The sequence below is a fragment of the Chenopodium quinoa genome, unplaced genomic scaffold, assembly GCF_001683475.1.
Source record: "Chenopodium quinoa cultivar QQ74 unplaced genomic scaffold, ASM168347v1, whole genome shotgun sequence".
NCBI classification, from domain to species: domain Eukaryota; kingdom Viridiplantae; phylum Streptophyta; class Magnoliopsida; order Caryophyllales; family Amaranthaceae; genus Chenopodium; species Chenopodium quinoa.
Genome location: NW_018742393.1, coordinates 2,293,440 through 2,309,502, shown reverse-complemented (window position 1 = coordinate 2,309,502; position 16,063 = coordinate 2,293,440). Strand labels below are relative to the sequence as shown.

At 34.3% G+C, this 16,063-nt stretch overlaps 3 protein-coding genes across 3 annotated transcripts; 1 reads left to right on the top strand and 2 right to left on the bottom strand.

Moving 5' to 3' along the window:
• The first annotated feature begins 640 nt into the window (after nt 1-640).
• On the top strand, nt 641-2,483 carry LOC110703713 (uncharacterized protein At1g66480-like). The gene has a single exon (XM_021881502.1). It carries the CDS (start codon nt 1,328-1,330, stop codon nt 2,000-2,002), a length of 675 nt encoding a protein of 224 aa, XP_021737194.1. The 5' UTR covers nt 641-1,327; the 3' UTR covers nt 2,003-2,483.
• An 8,251-nt stretch (nt 2,484-10,734) lies between these two features.
• On the bottom strand, nt 10,735-11,569 carry LOC110701653. The gene has a single exon (XM_021879269.1). It carries the CDS (start codon nt 11,318-11,320, stop codon nt 11,096-11,098), a length of 225 nt encoding a protein of 74 aa, XP_021734961.1. The 5' UTR covers nt 11,321-11,569; the 3' UTR covers nt 10,735-11,095.
• A 634-nt stretch (nt 11,570-12,203) lies between these two features.
• LOC110703702 lies at nt 12,204-13,053 on the bottom strand. The gene has a single exon (XM_021881494.1). It carries the CDS (start codon nt 12,660-12,662, stop codon nt 12,432-12,434), a length of 231 nt encoding a protein of 76 aa, XP_021737186.1. The 5' UTR covers nt 12,663-13,053; the 3' UTR covers nt 12,204-12,431.
• Nucleotides 13,054-16,063: the final 3,010 nt, after the last annotated feature.

Genomic DNA, 16,063 nt, shown 5'->3' with positions numbered 1-16,063 from the left:
AATAACATGTTACATGGCACTTTAAGCCAATTTAGTGAGTTAATTGATGATGAGTGTTTCACTCGTCTTTAAAGTTACTCTCATTTAAATATGTAATTGTCTCATATAATAAATTCAAAACAGAAAGAACTTTTTAGAACAGAAAGAATATTAATTTGAGAAGACAACCACAATAGTTGGTATTCGTGTGAGCTATTCTATGTTGTATTTACCTTATTAATAAGCCCAGATAAGTAATTTTAAGAAGAAAGGAAAAAGATTCTAATAAAAAGGGTTAACAAAGGTTACACTTTTTAAATTATGATTAAAATAAGCTTTAACATAGCTAATTTATAATTAAATGAAAATAAGTGCATAGAACGCAATAATTTTAATATTAGTTTTTCCGATCATAAGGTTTCACAACATTATACATCATGCATGACATGAAGTTGAAGTCATACTATGAATTCCATCCATAAGAATATCATAAATGTTATTACCCTAATAAATGTCAATGCTATTGATCATCGCTGACAATCTAGTGTTTCAACACCAGATCGTAGTTGAGATCAACATTGATTTATTCGCCGCCTCACCGCTATTGCCACTCACCGCTTCATGATTGTCGTTGGTTGTTTGGTTAATTACTTGTTTGCTTTAGCTTCTATGAGAAGCTATACGCTTTAACATCTTAGAGAAGTTTTGTTTTGCTTTTTTAACAAGCTTGTTTTTTAGCATAGGTCTTTATTATTATTTTTTTGTTTTTTAATTTTCTGTATTTTTCTTTTATCTTTCGTCTATTAGTCTTTCCCTGAAATAGGGAGGCTTTTAGATTCTAATAGTCTTCCCTGAGATAGAGAGATTACTAGTACCGTGTACCTTTACAATTTTAAAACAAAAATAAAAAATAAAATAATAATAATAAACAAAAAACCAAACATTACAACACCAAATCTATTCATGTGCATACCATGTGCTAAAATCAAACAGGTAAGTTTTTTCCCTTTAAAAAAAATAAAAAGAAAAACTTTCTTCATTTAATTGCACAATCTCAAAATTCTAAACTAGGTTAAACCATATTAATTTCATTAATTCAAGACACTTTCTCTACACGCCGTAATCTGGATTATGTTGGCGCAAATTAAAACTTATACTCAACCATTTTTTTATATTGCCCACCAAAGTTCGACAAAATGCCAACTCCAAAAACCAATTTGTTTCCATTCACACTTCCATCAAATCATCCTTTTTCTAGAAACCCAATTCTCCCACCATTCAAATATTAATTATTTTTTCATATTCTATCTTATCTGACCTTTTCTGAGGAGAGAGAAACACAAAATTAATGGGGAACAACATGGGTGGAGGAACCAGTAAAACATCAAAAATTATGAAAATCAATGGCGAAAATTTCAAGTTGAAGATCCCAGCTAAGGTTTTTGATGTTATTAAGGATTACCCAGATCATATTTTGTTAGATTCTGAAGAATTTCTTAGGTTCAATCTCAGAGCTAAACCTTTAAACCCAGATTTTGAGCTTAAACCCAGAAAAATCTATCTTCTTGTTGAATTACCCAAATTTCCCTTGAATAATACTTGCAATAATAATACTCAAACCCCACTTAGGAAGGTGAGATCTGGTGTGCTCGCGCCCACGACAACTACGAAAGATTTGATGTCTCGAAGATCTGCTTCTGATGATCTTACTCTTATTACGAGATCAATGGCTGATAATGGAAGTTCAGTGGGTCCTACTAGGGTTAAGATAAAGCTGCCAAAGGCTCAGGTGCAGAGGATTATGGAGGAAAATGGAGACGATGTTGAGGCTGCTAAGAAGATTATACAGCTTTGTTTGGAAGATAACCCGGCCGTGTGCGGTGGTGTTGCGGCGGTGGAGGTGGAGGAGAGAGAAAATGGAGGGGAGGTTAATGTGGAGAGTCGGAGACGTTGTTCGAGTGTTTATGATAGGTGTAGTCCTTGCTCTAGTTACCGCCGTAAGTATAAGAAATTAACCTCCTAGTAAGTTACACGGGTACGGATACAAGTACGAGATATTGAAGAACAAAGTATGAAGTACGTATGTTTATGTGGTTAAGACGTGCCGGTGTTTGAGTACACGCCATCTACTGCTATTAGAAGTGTATGTGAGATAAAATGAAGTGTTAAGTATTGTTTAATTTAGTAGTTAGAGAGTAATTTGTTTTAGGGTTTATGGTTTACTATTACCTCAATTAGATGAGGTTAAAGAAGTGTACAAATTAGGGTGTGAAATTAGGTGCAAATGTATATACTATATAGCGTGGTTGATGCTTTGATGGTATGATTAATGACTATGATCCATTCATGAATTTTGAGTAAAACTTGTGACAAGTCTGAAAGAGTTTCGGCTATTCAATTATGTATTGGATGTTAGATGCATATATGATAATATTGTGTGATTTATGAGCTATGAGCGTGTTTTGTATAATTGTATGAAATGATTGTATATTGTAAGGACAGTTTCTATTATAGACATAATTAGTAAGTTTATAATAGAATTGTGTCAACCAATTTTACATTTTTGTCGTTAGATAAGTTATTGCAAAATATAATCTCTTATAGCCAAACCACTTATACAAGAGTATGTTTTTTTATTCAAACATTTCTCTCTACCGTAAAATGATTATGGTTTTCCTATTTAACAAACTAGCGACTCACATATGAAACCAAGATAACAAACGAAAGAAGTACGAGTATTAATGAGGCTCTACTGTAATATGTTATATGTACATTAGTTCCATTATTTTGACTACTTGGTAGTAAGATTGAATCATCTCACCAACCACAAAAATCTAAGTCAAAAAGGGTTTGCATTCCCGATTTTTTACCAAAACTTTTAAGGATTAAAAAGGTGGAATGAAGCCAGTCAGTGAGCAACAGTTTATATTTTTATTACAGTACTCATCTCAAGTCACTTCCAACAATCTATGAATTTAATTCGATTTAGTGGAAATGCAACTCAAATTCATATAATGCCAGTCTTACATTGAAAAAATGTTTTTAAGGAAAAGGGCCTTTGATCATATTACTAATGAGACTTCATGTCTACCGATATTTATGTTCAAAGTTATAATTTACTCATTGCACCCAAAAAAAATAAAAAAATATGGTTACGATTTATTTCTTTCGTTTCATAATAATTGCAACACTTTCCTCTTACAACCGTTTCATAATAGTTGCAACACTTTTTATTTTAGTAAGGACCCACTACTATTTTATTATTTCTCTTTCCCACTTACCCCACTTGCATAAATATTTAATTATTTTTCTCTCTTACAAACCCCACTTGTACTACTTTTTTTTATTATTTCTCTCTCCTACTAAAAATAAAATATAATCCCACTAATTATACTTTATATTATAAAATTTACCTTATAATCCCTACCCTATAAATGGAGGGAGTATGTCTTACATATCCTCTATATGTCTTTTACGGAGTATACACTACACAAGCAACAATTCTTTTTTTTTTTTTTTTTGAAACATACAAGCAACAATAATTTGATTTACCATCGAAACATACAAAGAGTGTAACAAGTGAAGTTAACTTTTACATACTTTGTACAGAGTAGTTGGAGTTGGTTATTTTTTTTATGGATAAGGAGAATGACCTTACTAAATTGGGATCTATCACAGGTAAACCAGCCTAGTTATGCATGTTAGGCTATTAGGGAATGAGGCAGAAGATAAAGGAATCCCAATTCCCAATCCCAAGAATTGTAACTGGTAGGAATCGAACCCATAAGATGAAACTCATACCCACTACACCATGTAATGTAATACTTGGTGTATAGAGTAGTTGGAGTGACCGAGCCTTTTTGTTTAATTAGACACACACGTTTTACATAGAATTTTGTTTGATGGAGTAGAGCTCATCTTGATAGGGCTTTAATTTTGATTGAATTGTTTCTATAATCTGACGAGTAATGACAATAATCATCACATACTAGTATTAATCTTAAGGAAACTAAGCTATGACAATAATCATCACATACTAGTATTAATCATAAGGAAACTAAGCTAAAATTTTGAAATAAAAAATAATTTGTAGTTTTGTGCATTAGTTATTCAAAGTCATCACATGATGTAGTATTCTTTTGTAACTTGTAAGAGATCACTATATAATAACTTAGTAATTAGCTAGCCAAATGGGGTAATGTCGACTTATTAATTGAAGGAAACTTCTTAAAGTCTTAGGGCTAACTTATATAATTATTGGTTCACGATTGACTTTATTTTATTACTACTTTCTTTTGTTGACTAGAGTATATTTTTGTCAATTTGATTAATTGCTACCAGCAATAAAATAAATAAAAATGAGTACGGGCTACAAGCCGGCCCATGTTTTCTCATTTGCTTTTTAGGCTTTGATCGCAAATTCTTCTATAGACCCGTTCATGTAGAAATAGGTGCATCACGCCTATACTTTTAAACATTTAGTAAAAACATCTAAACAATTGAAAATTTTGAACATTTAGTAAAAAAAATTCGAACATCGCAAATTTTGTACATTTAGTAAAAATATCTAAACAATCGCAATGTACCACGCCTATACTTTTAAACATTTAGTAAAAAAATCTGAACAATCGCAAATTTTGAACATGTAGTATATTAAATACAACACTATATAATAAACATCAATTTTTTGAAAAAAGCTTGTCTGACTCGTAATAATTCAATAGTTTTGTAATATAAACGGAACATTTACTGCATATAAAATGAAGATTTCCTTATAAAATATGAACATATAAAATTGGATGTTTATGTTAATTTTTTGTGACGTGTTCATATTTTTTACTAAATGTTCATTTTTTTGTAAAGTGTTCAATTTTTTTTTTACTACGTGTTCAAATTTAATTTACCTTTTTGCACTATTTTCGTGTTTTTCTTCCATGTCGGTTCGTCAATTTTAAGAGGAGAGAGAATGTGTAGTTCGGCAATTGAAAGAGGGAATGAAAGAATTGAATTTTTCGTCAGTTTTTTTTTTAATTATTATTATTATTATTATTATTTTAAATATGTCTGTTGGGAGCGAAATTAAGAAAGAAAGAAAGTGGGAGTGTTTGGGCCTAGGTTTTTAGCAAGAAATGAATTTTGTAGCGTAAATGGGCCTGTGGTCCAGCTATTCTAGATGGACCAGGGTGCACAATATACTTATTAGGCTTTGATAACTGAACAAACTGTAATGTATAGGCTTCTTATTTGGGCCATCTAGCTTAGTATGCCTTGGGTTTATTAATGTCAAATTGTCAATTTACCACTCATTTTAATACAGTACATCTTAGTTAAAGATGGCAATGGATCTTGGATCCGATCCGGATCCAGTGGATTCAGATCCGTTTTACAGGATCTGAATCTCTAATTTTTGGACCCGTTGGATCTAGATTCGGATCCATTTTAATGGACTGGATCCGAATCTGGATCCTATTTTTGAGATCCGGATCCGGTCCGAATCCGATCCGTGGATCCGTTTTTAATTTTTTTTATATATTTTTTTTATGGTATTGTTTAAGATTCATATACTAATTAAGTTGACTAGTCTTATATAAATATAAACCTACAATTTTCTCTATTATTACATACCTTGTTTGTTATTATTTTATGAATTAAATTTTAATCAATTTTCAAAACAATGATTTAATTCCCGTCAAAATGAAAAATAAGGGGTGAATCATGTAAATATATATTAATTGAACCTATAAATATATATTTTAGCTCCTTTTGTACAAACAAAACTTTTAAAGGTAATAAATTTTTAAAACAAAAATAAAATACATACGAATCCAGATCCGGATCCCAAAATTTTGGATCCGCAGATCTAGATCCATGTCCTTAAAACGGATCTGGATCTGGATCCAATAGGTTCTGGTCCAGATCTGGTCCGTTGCCATCTCTAATCTTAGTGGACTTCTAATTACTTTTCACTTCAAAATAGAGATTGATCTTATTTTATTTTTATTGGCTGTAAGTGAACACAATTTTCTCTTGAGAATCTCTGCATATAAACCAAAGTTCCACGTTGATAACAAGTTTTAATTGAATTAATTTTTCTTACCCATATGTTGCAAGATTGAAAGCCATATTTGGCTTGATCTTGAATAAAAAAATATAAAATCACTTTAAAATATAGCGTGTCCATAAAACTTACACTAACTTGGAAAATTTTAGCTATCAACAATATTCACATAATGTGTTGCCGTGTAAGTCATTTGAATTTAGGAACAATTTTATTTCCTTAGATTGACCACCAATGACTATGAGTCTATGAACATATTTTAGATCTTATTTTTCTTTTAGAAAAATCAAAGAAGGGTTGATTTGTCAAATATTACGATGCAAAAAGTAATTTTGAATTGTACAGAACATTCAAACAGTTGATAATTCTAACTTAAATAATGGTGCAGCTAACAAGACTCTCATTTTGCTTTATTCTTTTTGCAGAGAATTCCATGTACAAAATATTCACACATAAAATTAAAAATAAAAAAAATAAAATAAAAAACCATCCCTAATATCAGATTACCCATTCTTACTTTCTTAGTCTCTTAACATATACAAGTATTTGAGAGTGAGGGATAGTTCAAGTAGTTAGAGCTCCCTCCCGGTTTCAGGTGATTTTGGGATCGATTCTCATTACTCGCCCTTATGGTTCTCTAAACATATACAAGTACTAGTTCATCACAACTTGAGTCAGTGAACAAGTTACTAAATCAAGGCGAGCAGAGGTAACTCAATCCGTAGCTAGTTACATACCAGACTATCCAAGATCGTACCCTAACATTAAGTCTCATGCCAAGGAGGGGTTCGAAACGGGCTAGTTTATCACCTATGTCCCTTAGGTAGGTGGCAAACATGGATCACACCAATAAAGATGAAAAAAAAAAAAAAAAACCTGAGATAATCAACTCTTTATCTGAGCTAATTATCTTCTCCTTAATATTATCGTCCATGACAGAGTTATCAGGCAAAAGATTACCCTCAGAATCATACTCAATCTTGCCAGAAAAATCAAGTGGTCTACATTTCTCGCCTTTAATGATAGTCTTCTTCCAAACGGCATCATCATCAACAATAATATAATCATCATGAGTATTATGTATACTATTTATATCATGATACTCATTTTCTTCATCTCCATGTTGAACTTGTTTTCGCCACGAAACAATCTTCAAAAGAGCCTTACTACTAATACTATTAGCTTTTGAAAAGCTTTCAAGCAAGTTTTTCTTGCTAATTGAAAGTTTTTTCCTAGTGAAAGCCTCCTCTTTTTGCCTCTTGTGTGATGCACATAAAAATGTTACTAGAGAAAATATAGACAAGATCAATAACACCGCGAAAACTATGTAATAAGTAGAAAATATATGAATTGGAAGCGTTGATGATACTATTTGAAGAGGCCTTGCCATAGCTAAGAATTGATGTTCTTTTGATGAATTGAAGATGATTTAATTTAAGGTTTTTTGAAGGAAAATTAAAATGTTTTTTTTTTTTTTTTGCAAAGAATTAAAATGTTTGTTAGGTATTAGTGTTATGTAGGTTTATATATATAAGGGAGAATGGTATAAAATCAAGGGGTCTTTTTTCAAAAAGTGGAGTGATGAACTAATAGTGGCGTGAGATTAGGGAGGCTTATATTGGTTGTTTGACTGACTAAAGTCTACTCCCTCCGTCCCTTATTTTTTTTGCCCCATTTGACATATCACGGTATTCAAAAAGCGTCTTTAAACGCATATATCTTTATTTTTATAAGTGTAAAAATTATAAAAACTAGATATTAATAAAATATACAACGAGATGAATCTAACAAACCCCACTTGACTATTTAATATCTTGTATATTAACGAGAATTAATGGTCAAAGTTATCAAAGTTTGACACAAATATTAGCAATGGGGCAAACAAATAGGGACAGAGGGAGTAGTACTCTAGTCTAGAAACTCGCTTCTTACTGATTTTAAATTTTGAATTTTTTGTATTTAAAAAAGAAAACAATTTTTTTTTTTTTTTTTTACAAGTAAAAGAAAAACAATTTCTGGATCAAAGACATAAATTACTTAATAGGAGTATGTTCTTATGATTTTCTTTATTTACCACAATTATGTCACATACTCACATGTATTGTCTGTTCTATAAGAGAAAATATTTAAGTTTTAATGTAATTGTTTCTTAGTACAAGTCTTAGATTATGGGGGATTGGGGGTGTAGTTGAATATGTAGGGTAAAGAGTAATCGAATTGTCGTTCTAAATCTCGTAATTGTCACCTCCATTATAAGATAAAAATAGTACATGTACTTTATAAAAGAATAGTAGTTTGAAATCGAATGTAACTAATTGAGATACATTTATTAAATTTACGGTTCATAGAGTTTATAAACTGATTATGGGCTTTAACCAATCAGCTTAAGTTTTTGGTTGAATTGGTTTTCTAACATGATGTAGTTTTTGGTTGAGTTGGTAGTTTAACATGGTATCAGAGTTAGTGTGATACAAAGGTCACGGATCCGAATCTCATCCACCCCTCATTTCAAAGTGGAAAATTAAGCGCAGGGTAAGAGGAGGGCCCATGTTGCATCCACCTTTCAAGCCCTACGGGCTCTTGTATGAAAGAGCGTGATAGAGTATAAAAATATATTTCTAGACCTCAACTATCAGCTTAAACTTTTGGTTGAGTTGGTCCTTTAACAATGGTAACTAAATCTGCTACAATATTAGGGTAATTAATCAAACTCGTTGTTGTATACTCGTATCAAACTAATCAAATACTTAATTTAGATTGAGCACTACAATTTAGGAGGTTAGATTAATGGCCATGAAAATTAATTTACAAGTAGCTGAAGTCACTTTCGATAGTAGTGTACTAGCGTGGTTTATTCGTTATACACGACCCCGGTTGACTTAAGGGTAGACCTTATCTTGTTACCTATAATACTTATTGGCTATGTATTTTTTTTTTTCCGGAAAATGATGGAATGTAGTTAGTTATACGGGTGGATGCCTTTGGACGAAGGTATTTGAATAAAAAGGTTGCTGCAACTCATTAGAAATTTATATCTTACCTCGTAACGATTATGATTATTACGGAGTAGTATATGTTTAAGTTCAATCATTATTGAGAAAATAGATTTAATTTACAAAAGTAAAAAATTAATTAGCTCCGAAAATATGCTTATAACTTTAATCACTACACTTTTAGACTTGTTAAATTTGTGATAGAAATTAGAAAAGGAAAACACTATGAAGCTAGTTCTTTGTGTTTAACTGAAAAAGAATAGGTGTTTGCACGACTTATTCTACATCGATCGAAATTATCAATGATATAATCCATATATTGTTGCAAGTAAGGTATTATAGATTGCAATTGTGAAAGGATTCAAACATGATAAAGCAGTCAAGATCGAGTTCGCCTTGGGTATCACTCGTATCAGTGTATACTTTTGAGATTCGACCACTAAAAATGAAGACTTTGTGATCAATTGAAACCGTTCATAATGTAGAATAATGATTGCTTAGAACAGATTATATACACTTTTAAGCAAAGTTCGGTTATCTCTACCAACTACAGAGGTGCTCTTTACATCCATAAGCATTAACACAACCAACTTTCTATGTGCCCCTCAACTGCCCAAGGCCCCCAGTGAACCCTTTTGTAACTACTATTCAGTAGTACTTAATATACAACTTATTTATGGTATCGTTTGTGCTACATCAACCCCACTTTTGGTAAATTGTAACAAAAAAAAAAAAAACAAAACTACACTAAGGAAGGAAGTTGAGGCTCCGAACATATACTTAAAAATTGTTATAAGCTAATTGACAATAGACTTGAAATAAACCTGAACCGGATGCAAATGATCTAACTTGGTTACCGGGAAGGTAATAGGGAAGCTGCTAACCAAGGCGTTTCTCAAGGCAATCGGATTGATCTTATTCAAGTCCCCTCTTTGACCCTAGGCCGTAGTCTTCATGATGATGTAGTAGCTAGTAGGTGTAGCTTTTCCCCGTTTTATTCCCCCTAGTTTTCTTTATGTGTTTTTTTGTTTTCTTTGGGGCTTAGCCCCTCGTTTGTAACCAAAAAAAAAAAAAAACATCTAAAAATCTAACTTGGTTGAGTCATAATTCAATATGATATGAACTGAACTTGGTATGAAAGTTTGTTAATAAGAGGCGGACTGTAGTACCACTACTAGTTTCAGAGCCGCTTGTATAATTGGGCCTGATAGTCTACTTTGTAAAATGGCCTATGACCCAATTTCGAAATAGTGCACACATCAGTACAGCACAATTAGGCTGAAGTGGTCAAATACAAATTCATCGAGCATTTCTTATTTGCATTACAAGGCTACAACTTGTTCATGTGTCAAAATTTAGCTTACTCGAGGAAAACGACAACCCAAACCAAATAATTCAGTGAATAGTATAAGGCAAAAGCTAATTAGCTCTCCGGCGTTAGATAAGGTGAATACAAAACAGAAATTCTTATTAGCAATAAATGATAAATTTTATTTTAGTAATTACGTTTAATTTTATACTCTAATTTCCTGAAAATTAATTACATTCTACCGTAAATAGCACAGCTTTTCCGACGGGGTTGCCTCTTCCCCTATTTTCTTTCTTTTTCCTTAGGGTTTTCATTTTAATTTCGACTGCAAAGCCGTCGAAGTCATCACTAGCGGTAAACAAGGAGAACAATAAAGCAACACTAATTCATAAAGATAAGGACAAACAAAACATCCACTCCTTAAATTGCATTTCATTGTCATTTGTCACCACATTTACACGATTGAAAATAAAATCAAAAGTCAAACATTAATAGACGTAACACAATTAGAACTAGAAGTAATCCAAAAAATTATAAAAATTCCAACAAAGGATAAGCAATTAAGCACTAAACAATTTTATTTTTTTTTTACCGATGAGAAGTTACAACATTCGGAGTAGTAGAGGTAGAGCAGTACACAAAACCCGAGAGGTCGAGATCAAATCCCATCTACATCATATAACCGACATGAGTCCCTCAGTCCCTCTCCATCGAAACATAACACAAATACAGGTACTGGTAGCTTAGTTGTGATGATCAAATAGGAATAGCATTAGAAACTTTAGGATAAACAACAGAAACAGGATGACCCATGATTCTACGACCTTTGGAGTGGTTAAATATGTAAACCACCGCTCCCACCGGCCACTCAATAATCGCCGTGACAACAAACGCCAAGAAACCTAGCGTTGGGCCCACAAACTTGCACCTACATGGATTATCCCTCGTCCCACATTGTATACATACCGGCGCCCCTGTCATCTCTGTTCTTTTTCTTTCTCTCAAGCAAATTATCGAACACTTGGTAGTATGCACGGTAAAATAAAACCAGAAATTCAAAGTATCTTGTAAGAGAATGTACAAGATTTTTGTATATTTATGATATAATATGTAGGTGATTATTTTTAAATGGTAAGATTATTAGATAACTGAGTTACATGGTAGCTATGACAGGTGTTTAATGACTGGAGCTTATCTTATTACGTGTCAGTTGCTCCTTGATTCTACTTTCCACTCTGTGGAAATTTTCTTTTAATTAATGATTAATTAATTGTAGAAATAAATTATTAATTGGCCCTTTAAATAAAGTTTCGTTAGAGAGGTCGACATACTTTCCAAAAATATAAATCTAGAAAGATTGGTCGACATATTTGGGTGATGTCGACGTTGTAGCACGGCCCAACATTAATTGAAGAGTTAAGCCAACAATATTAATATGGCTGAATATGTATTGGACTGGTCCTTTACGGCAAAAATAACAATATTGGTTAAATAAACGTTTTTAGTTTATCATGAAGGTAAACTTGTACTTTCTCAAATAATTGTCAACTAATAGCTAATAGAACTTAGCCTTTAAATTTGTTGTTGATTAAATGGATGTTAGACAGAATATAGTGTAATGCTCCCTATACCTTACTCCCACTTTTCCTAAATACAAATCTAAACTTAGGTTTTGTTTGACATATATTTTTCAAAATCATATGATATATGTCATATAATAAATAAAAAATTAGTCAAATTTATTAAAATCATGGTAATTAAAAAAACTCTTTTGAGAGATGGTAGATCTTCAAACAACAAAAACTAACACGACTAATAGGTAATTTGAAAGCAACTAGCAAGGTAGTAAAACCAAAACAAACCATGATCCAAAGCGTCTATGAAGTGTTCCTATTAAAGCAATTAGGATGTCATTCATCCAACATCTATTTTCAATTACAAAACACATATGAAGTACAATACCATAATTAGATAAACCTAAACACTTACTACTTCGTATAACATTCCAAGTTTGCAACTAATACTACAATTAATACACTTATAATCTGATCATAAGTACATTTTTAATAAAACTATATCAATAGTAATCCCATCAAATGGGAATAGCATTAGTAACAGAAGGATAAACCACAGAAACAGGGTGACCCATAATCTTCCGACCCTTCCGATGCTTAAACGGGTAAACCAACGCACCCAACGGCCACTCCACCACCGCCGCCACCACAAACGCTAGGAACCCAGCAGTGGGTCCCACTATCTTACACCTACACGGGTTACTTCTGGTCCCACACTCCACACATATTGGCACCCCCAACATCGGCATTCTTCTAACTCTTCTTTTTCTTTGAAACAAATGATCGAACACTTGATGTGCGTATTTAGAGAAAAAAAGATGATTGATTAAAAGTTAAAAGTATCTTGAAAGAGAAGGAACAAGTGCTTCGTAAAACAGGTGGATTATGAGAGAGATTTTTCTGAAGATTGTGATATGGTATGCTAATCGTAACATGGTTTTATATATTTTTTCAGAGTTTTGGAAAGATGATGATTATACAGTTTTTTTTTTTTTTTTTTTTTTTTTTTGAGGAGATGATTATACAGTTTTATTTTAATGGAGGTTTTGAATTTTTCGATTTTTTTTTTTATTTTTGGGGTTTTGATATTTTGGGAGGTTTTGAGGAGGCGGTTACACGTGTCTGATGATGAGTGCTTTATCTTGTTAACGTGGCGCTTGCTCCTTGATTCTCTGCTTCTCTTCTGGTATTTTTGATTTAAGCGTCGGAGAATAAAACTTGACAATTATAAACAGGTGGAGATTTTGCTGATGTTATCGTTAGGCCCAAATTTTAATGATGGGCTGGGCTCAGATAATAAGCATACGAGTACTTGATTATTGTGTTGAAGTTGAAGGCGTTAAAGGTCAACAGAGTTTACTTGAAGCTCATAAAACTTTAGGTCAATTGTTAACCCAATTGCTCATAGTACAAACTTTACAAAGTGACCAAACTGATCACCATGAAACTATTTTCGAACACGAGTCGAAAATTATCCCCAACTTAGAAAATGATCGATACTCATAGATTTTTTAATAAATCTTATGTAAGGGTGTCATAAATGAGTATATATAGAGGAGATTTGATCACATATTTTAATCAAGTGAGATAGCTAACATTCACATAAATCATAAATGTGAGTATTACTCCAATGCATGGTTGAATGATTTGAAGGGCCCTTTAACTATATGTATATATGACTAATGGCTCTTGCTTGAGGCAATCAACCATAAATAGTGTCTTAATAATAAGCTTTCTTGGGCTAAACTTGGCCTGGTTCTATATTTGAAACTAAGCTAATGGAAAATGGGAAACACTTTGGCTGTAAAATTGGTGTCTAAAACAAAAGCAACAATAGAACAAGAACAAAATTAAAAGAAGGAAATTCGGTGTGGCGTGAAGAATCAATGCCTTTGAAAACGAATTCCGACGCAATCGGGGTGCTCAATTGTAATCGCCGGATCGTCCCCTAAGGTTACACACCACTCTCAGGTTAAGGCACTTTAGAGTAAGAGGTGGAGCCTATGAAAACTTATACCCAAAAGAAGAGTGTGTTTTGCTAGTGTTTTTCAAGTGTATATCAGAAAAGCATTTCTCAAAATATATAGAAGAAATGAAGGAAGATGGATGATCAAGAGGAAGTCAAAAAGAGAAGGGATAAATCAGAAATAACAACATGATTTAACCACCATAAAACCTCTATCAAAGTAGAGGTTACAAGAGATTAAAGAAGAAAAGAATCCAAGGAAACTAAGGTAGTCCAATAGCCGAACTCACGCCCGGTCGGGTGAGCATCTAGGCAAAAGTTTGGTTGCTCTTGCGCCCGGTCAGGGGGAGTTCACCCGGTCGGGCGAAAACTCCTCTTTTCCAAACATCCTCTCGCGCCCGATCGGGCGACGGAACTCCAATTACACGATTCCTCTCGCGCCCGGTCGGGCGCCCTGGTCAGACTACTTTAATTTCCTTTCTTTATCACAACAAATTTAACCATACGTCTTGAAATATTATACACAAACAACTTGTAGGAGTCAAATCTTAATGCTACAACTGAAAATAGCGTAATAATTATAAATTTGGGGATTATCTTTGCCAGTAATAATTAATAACTTGAAAATATATAGACAACCAACATAATAAGAAATCATGATAGGTATAGTATATAGATATGAGTTACCCTTTTACGCGCTTATAAAAATCATTTTGCACTTGAGCACTAAAAAAACTTGCAATTAAGGATATAGATTAGAAACAAAACTAAAACATATCATGCATACTGTTTGGGTCCAATTTAGTCCAATTGGGCCTAGGCATTAAATGATCCAATTAAAAGCCCAAGGTCAAGGTTCAACTCTCCAATTGTGCTAAAGTCAAAGGTCAGCCCACAAAGCAAGCCAATTGGGCTAAGACCCAACCTCTCCATGTATGATGAGGTATAAAAGCCATCAATATTGATACATTTATTATGTTCATTGATATATTCTCATAGATTCCATCAAAGCCTCAAGCAGCAAACTCTCTCTTGCATAGTGTCCTCTTCCTACACATTGTACTGACTTTAGCATCGGAGGGGCCTTCCTCGGCAACACCCCCGAGGCTAGTTTACGTGTGTTTACTGTGCAGGAAACCTTCGGCCCAACATAACTTGGACCGAATCCAGCCTTCTCCGTTTCAGCGGACCTCCGGCAAGGTCCCATTGTTTTCACCCGAAACAATTTGGCGCCGTCTGTGGGGAAGACTTTCAAAAATCTTTAAGCCAAATTTCTAACCAAGATCATCTTGCAATTATCTTAGCAGCAATGGCTAAGAACCGCAAGAGCAAAAGCCTCCGTCAAGGAGCGGGCGAAAAGCCTAAAACCCCTACACCATCGCCCTCGCCGGACCGGAACTCTCCCAAGGGTGCCGGCTCGGGGGGAGGATCATACAAGGAGGATTCCCTATCTCCCGTAATTCATGACTCTCAATATAGGCCGGGCCACTCTCGGTCTAGCAGGGGTCAGTCCGATCATAGAACATATTCAGTGTCCCAAAGCCAACCATCGGCTGCGCGCCCTCATTCCCACACTCGGCCGAGGACCCCTTTGACGGGGCCCAGCTCGGAAGAGGTGGCAAGAGCGCTGGCAGTACTCATGGAGGCGATGAGGGCACAAAATATGCCACCACCTCGTGATCGAACTCCTCCGCATACCCGGCATCAGCGGAGGAAGTTAGACCATGATGGTGGGAAGCTTCCTTCCTTCCGGGAACTGGAAGAGTGGGAGGAGGATTCTTGGAAAAATGAAAAACAGAGGAAAAAGAACCCTCAATTTTTAAAAGGATCCTCATCCTCAAGACCAGAAGCGCATAAGAGCAGCAGCTCAGCTTCTCGGCCAGAATCTACTCACCGAGAACCTGAGACTGTTCGCAGAAGCGTCCTTGACCGACTCGGCGGCAAGGAACTGAGCGTGCGTAGTCGCCTCTCGTTCCCTGCAGCCGAGGCCCAGACTTCCCAGCCAAGGACGAAAACCACTCCTACCTCTCTAAGAGGGCGGAGCGCGGTCCCTTCGGCCAGGAACAAGGGCAAGGCCGTTATGCTACCCGCCAGTTCACCATTCGAGCAATGGATACTGGAAGAGCGCGTACCCACGGTTAAAATACCGTCGCACATCACATATGACGGGACCACGGATCCGAA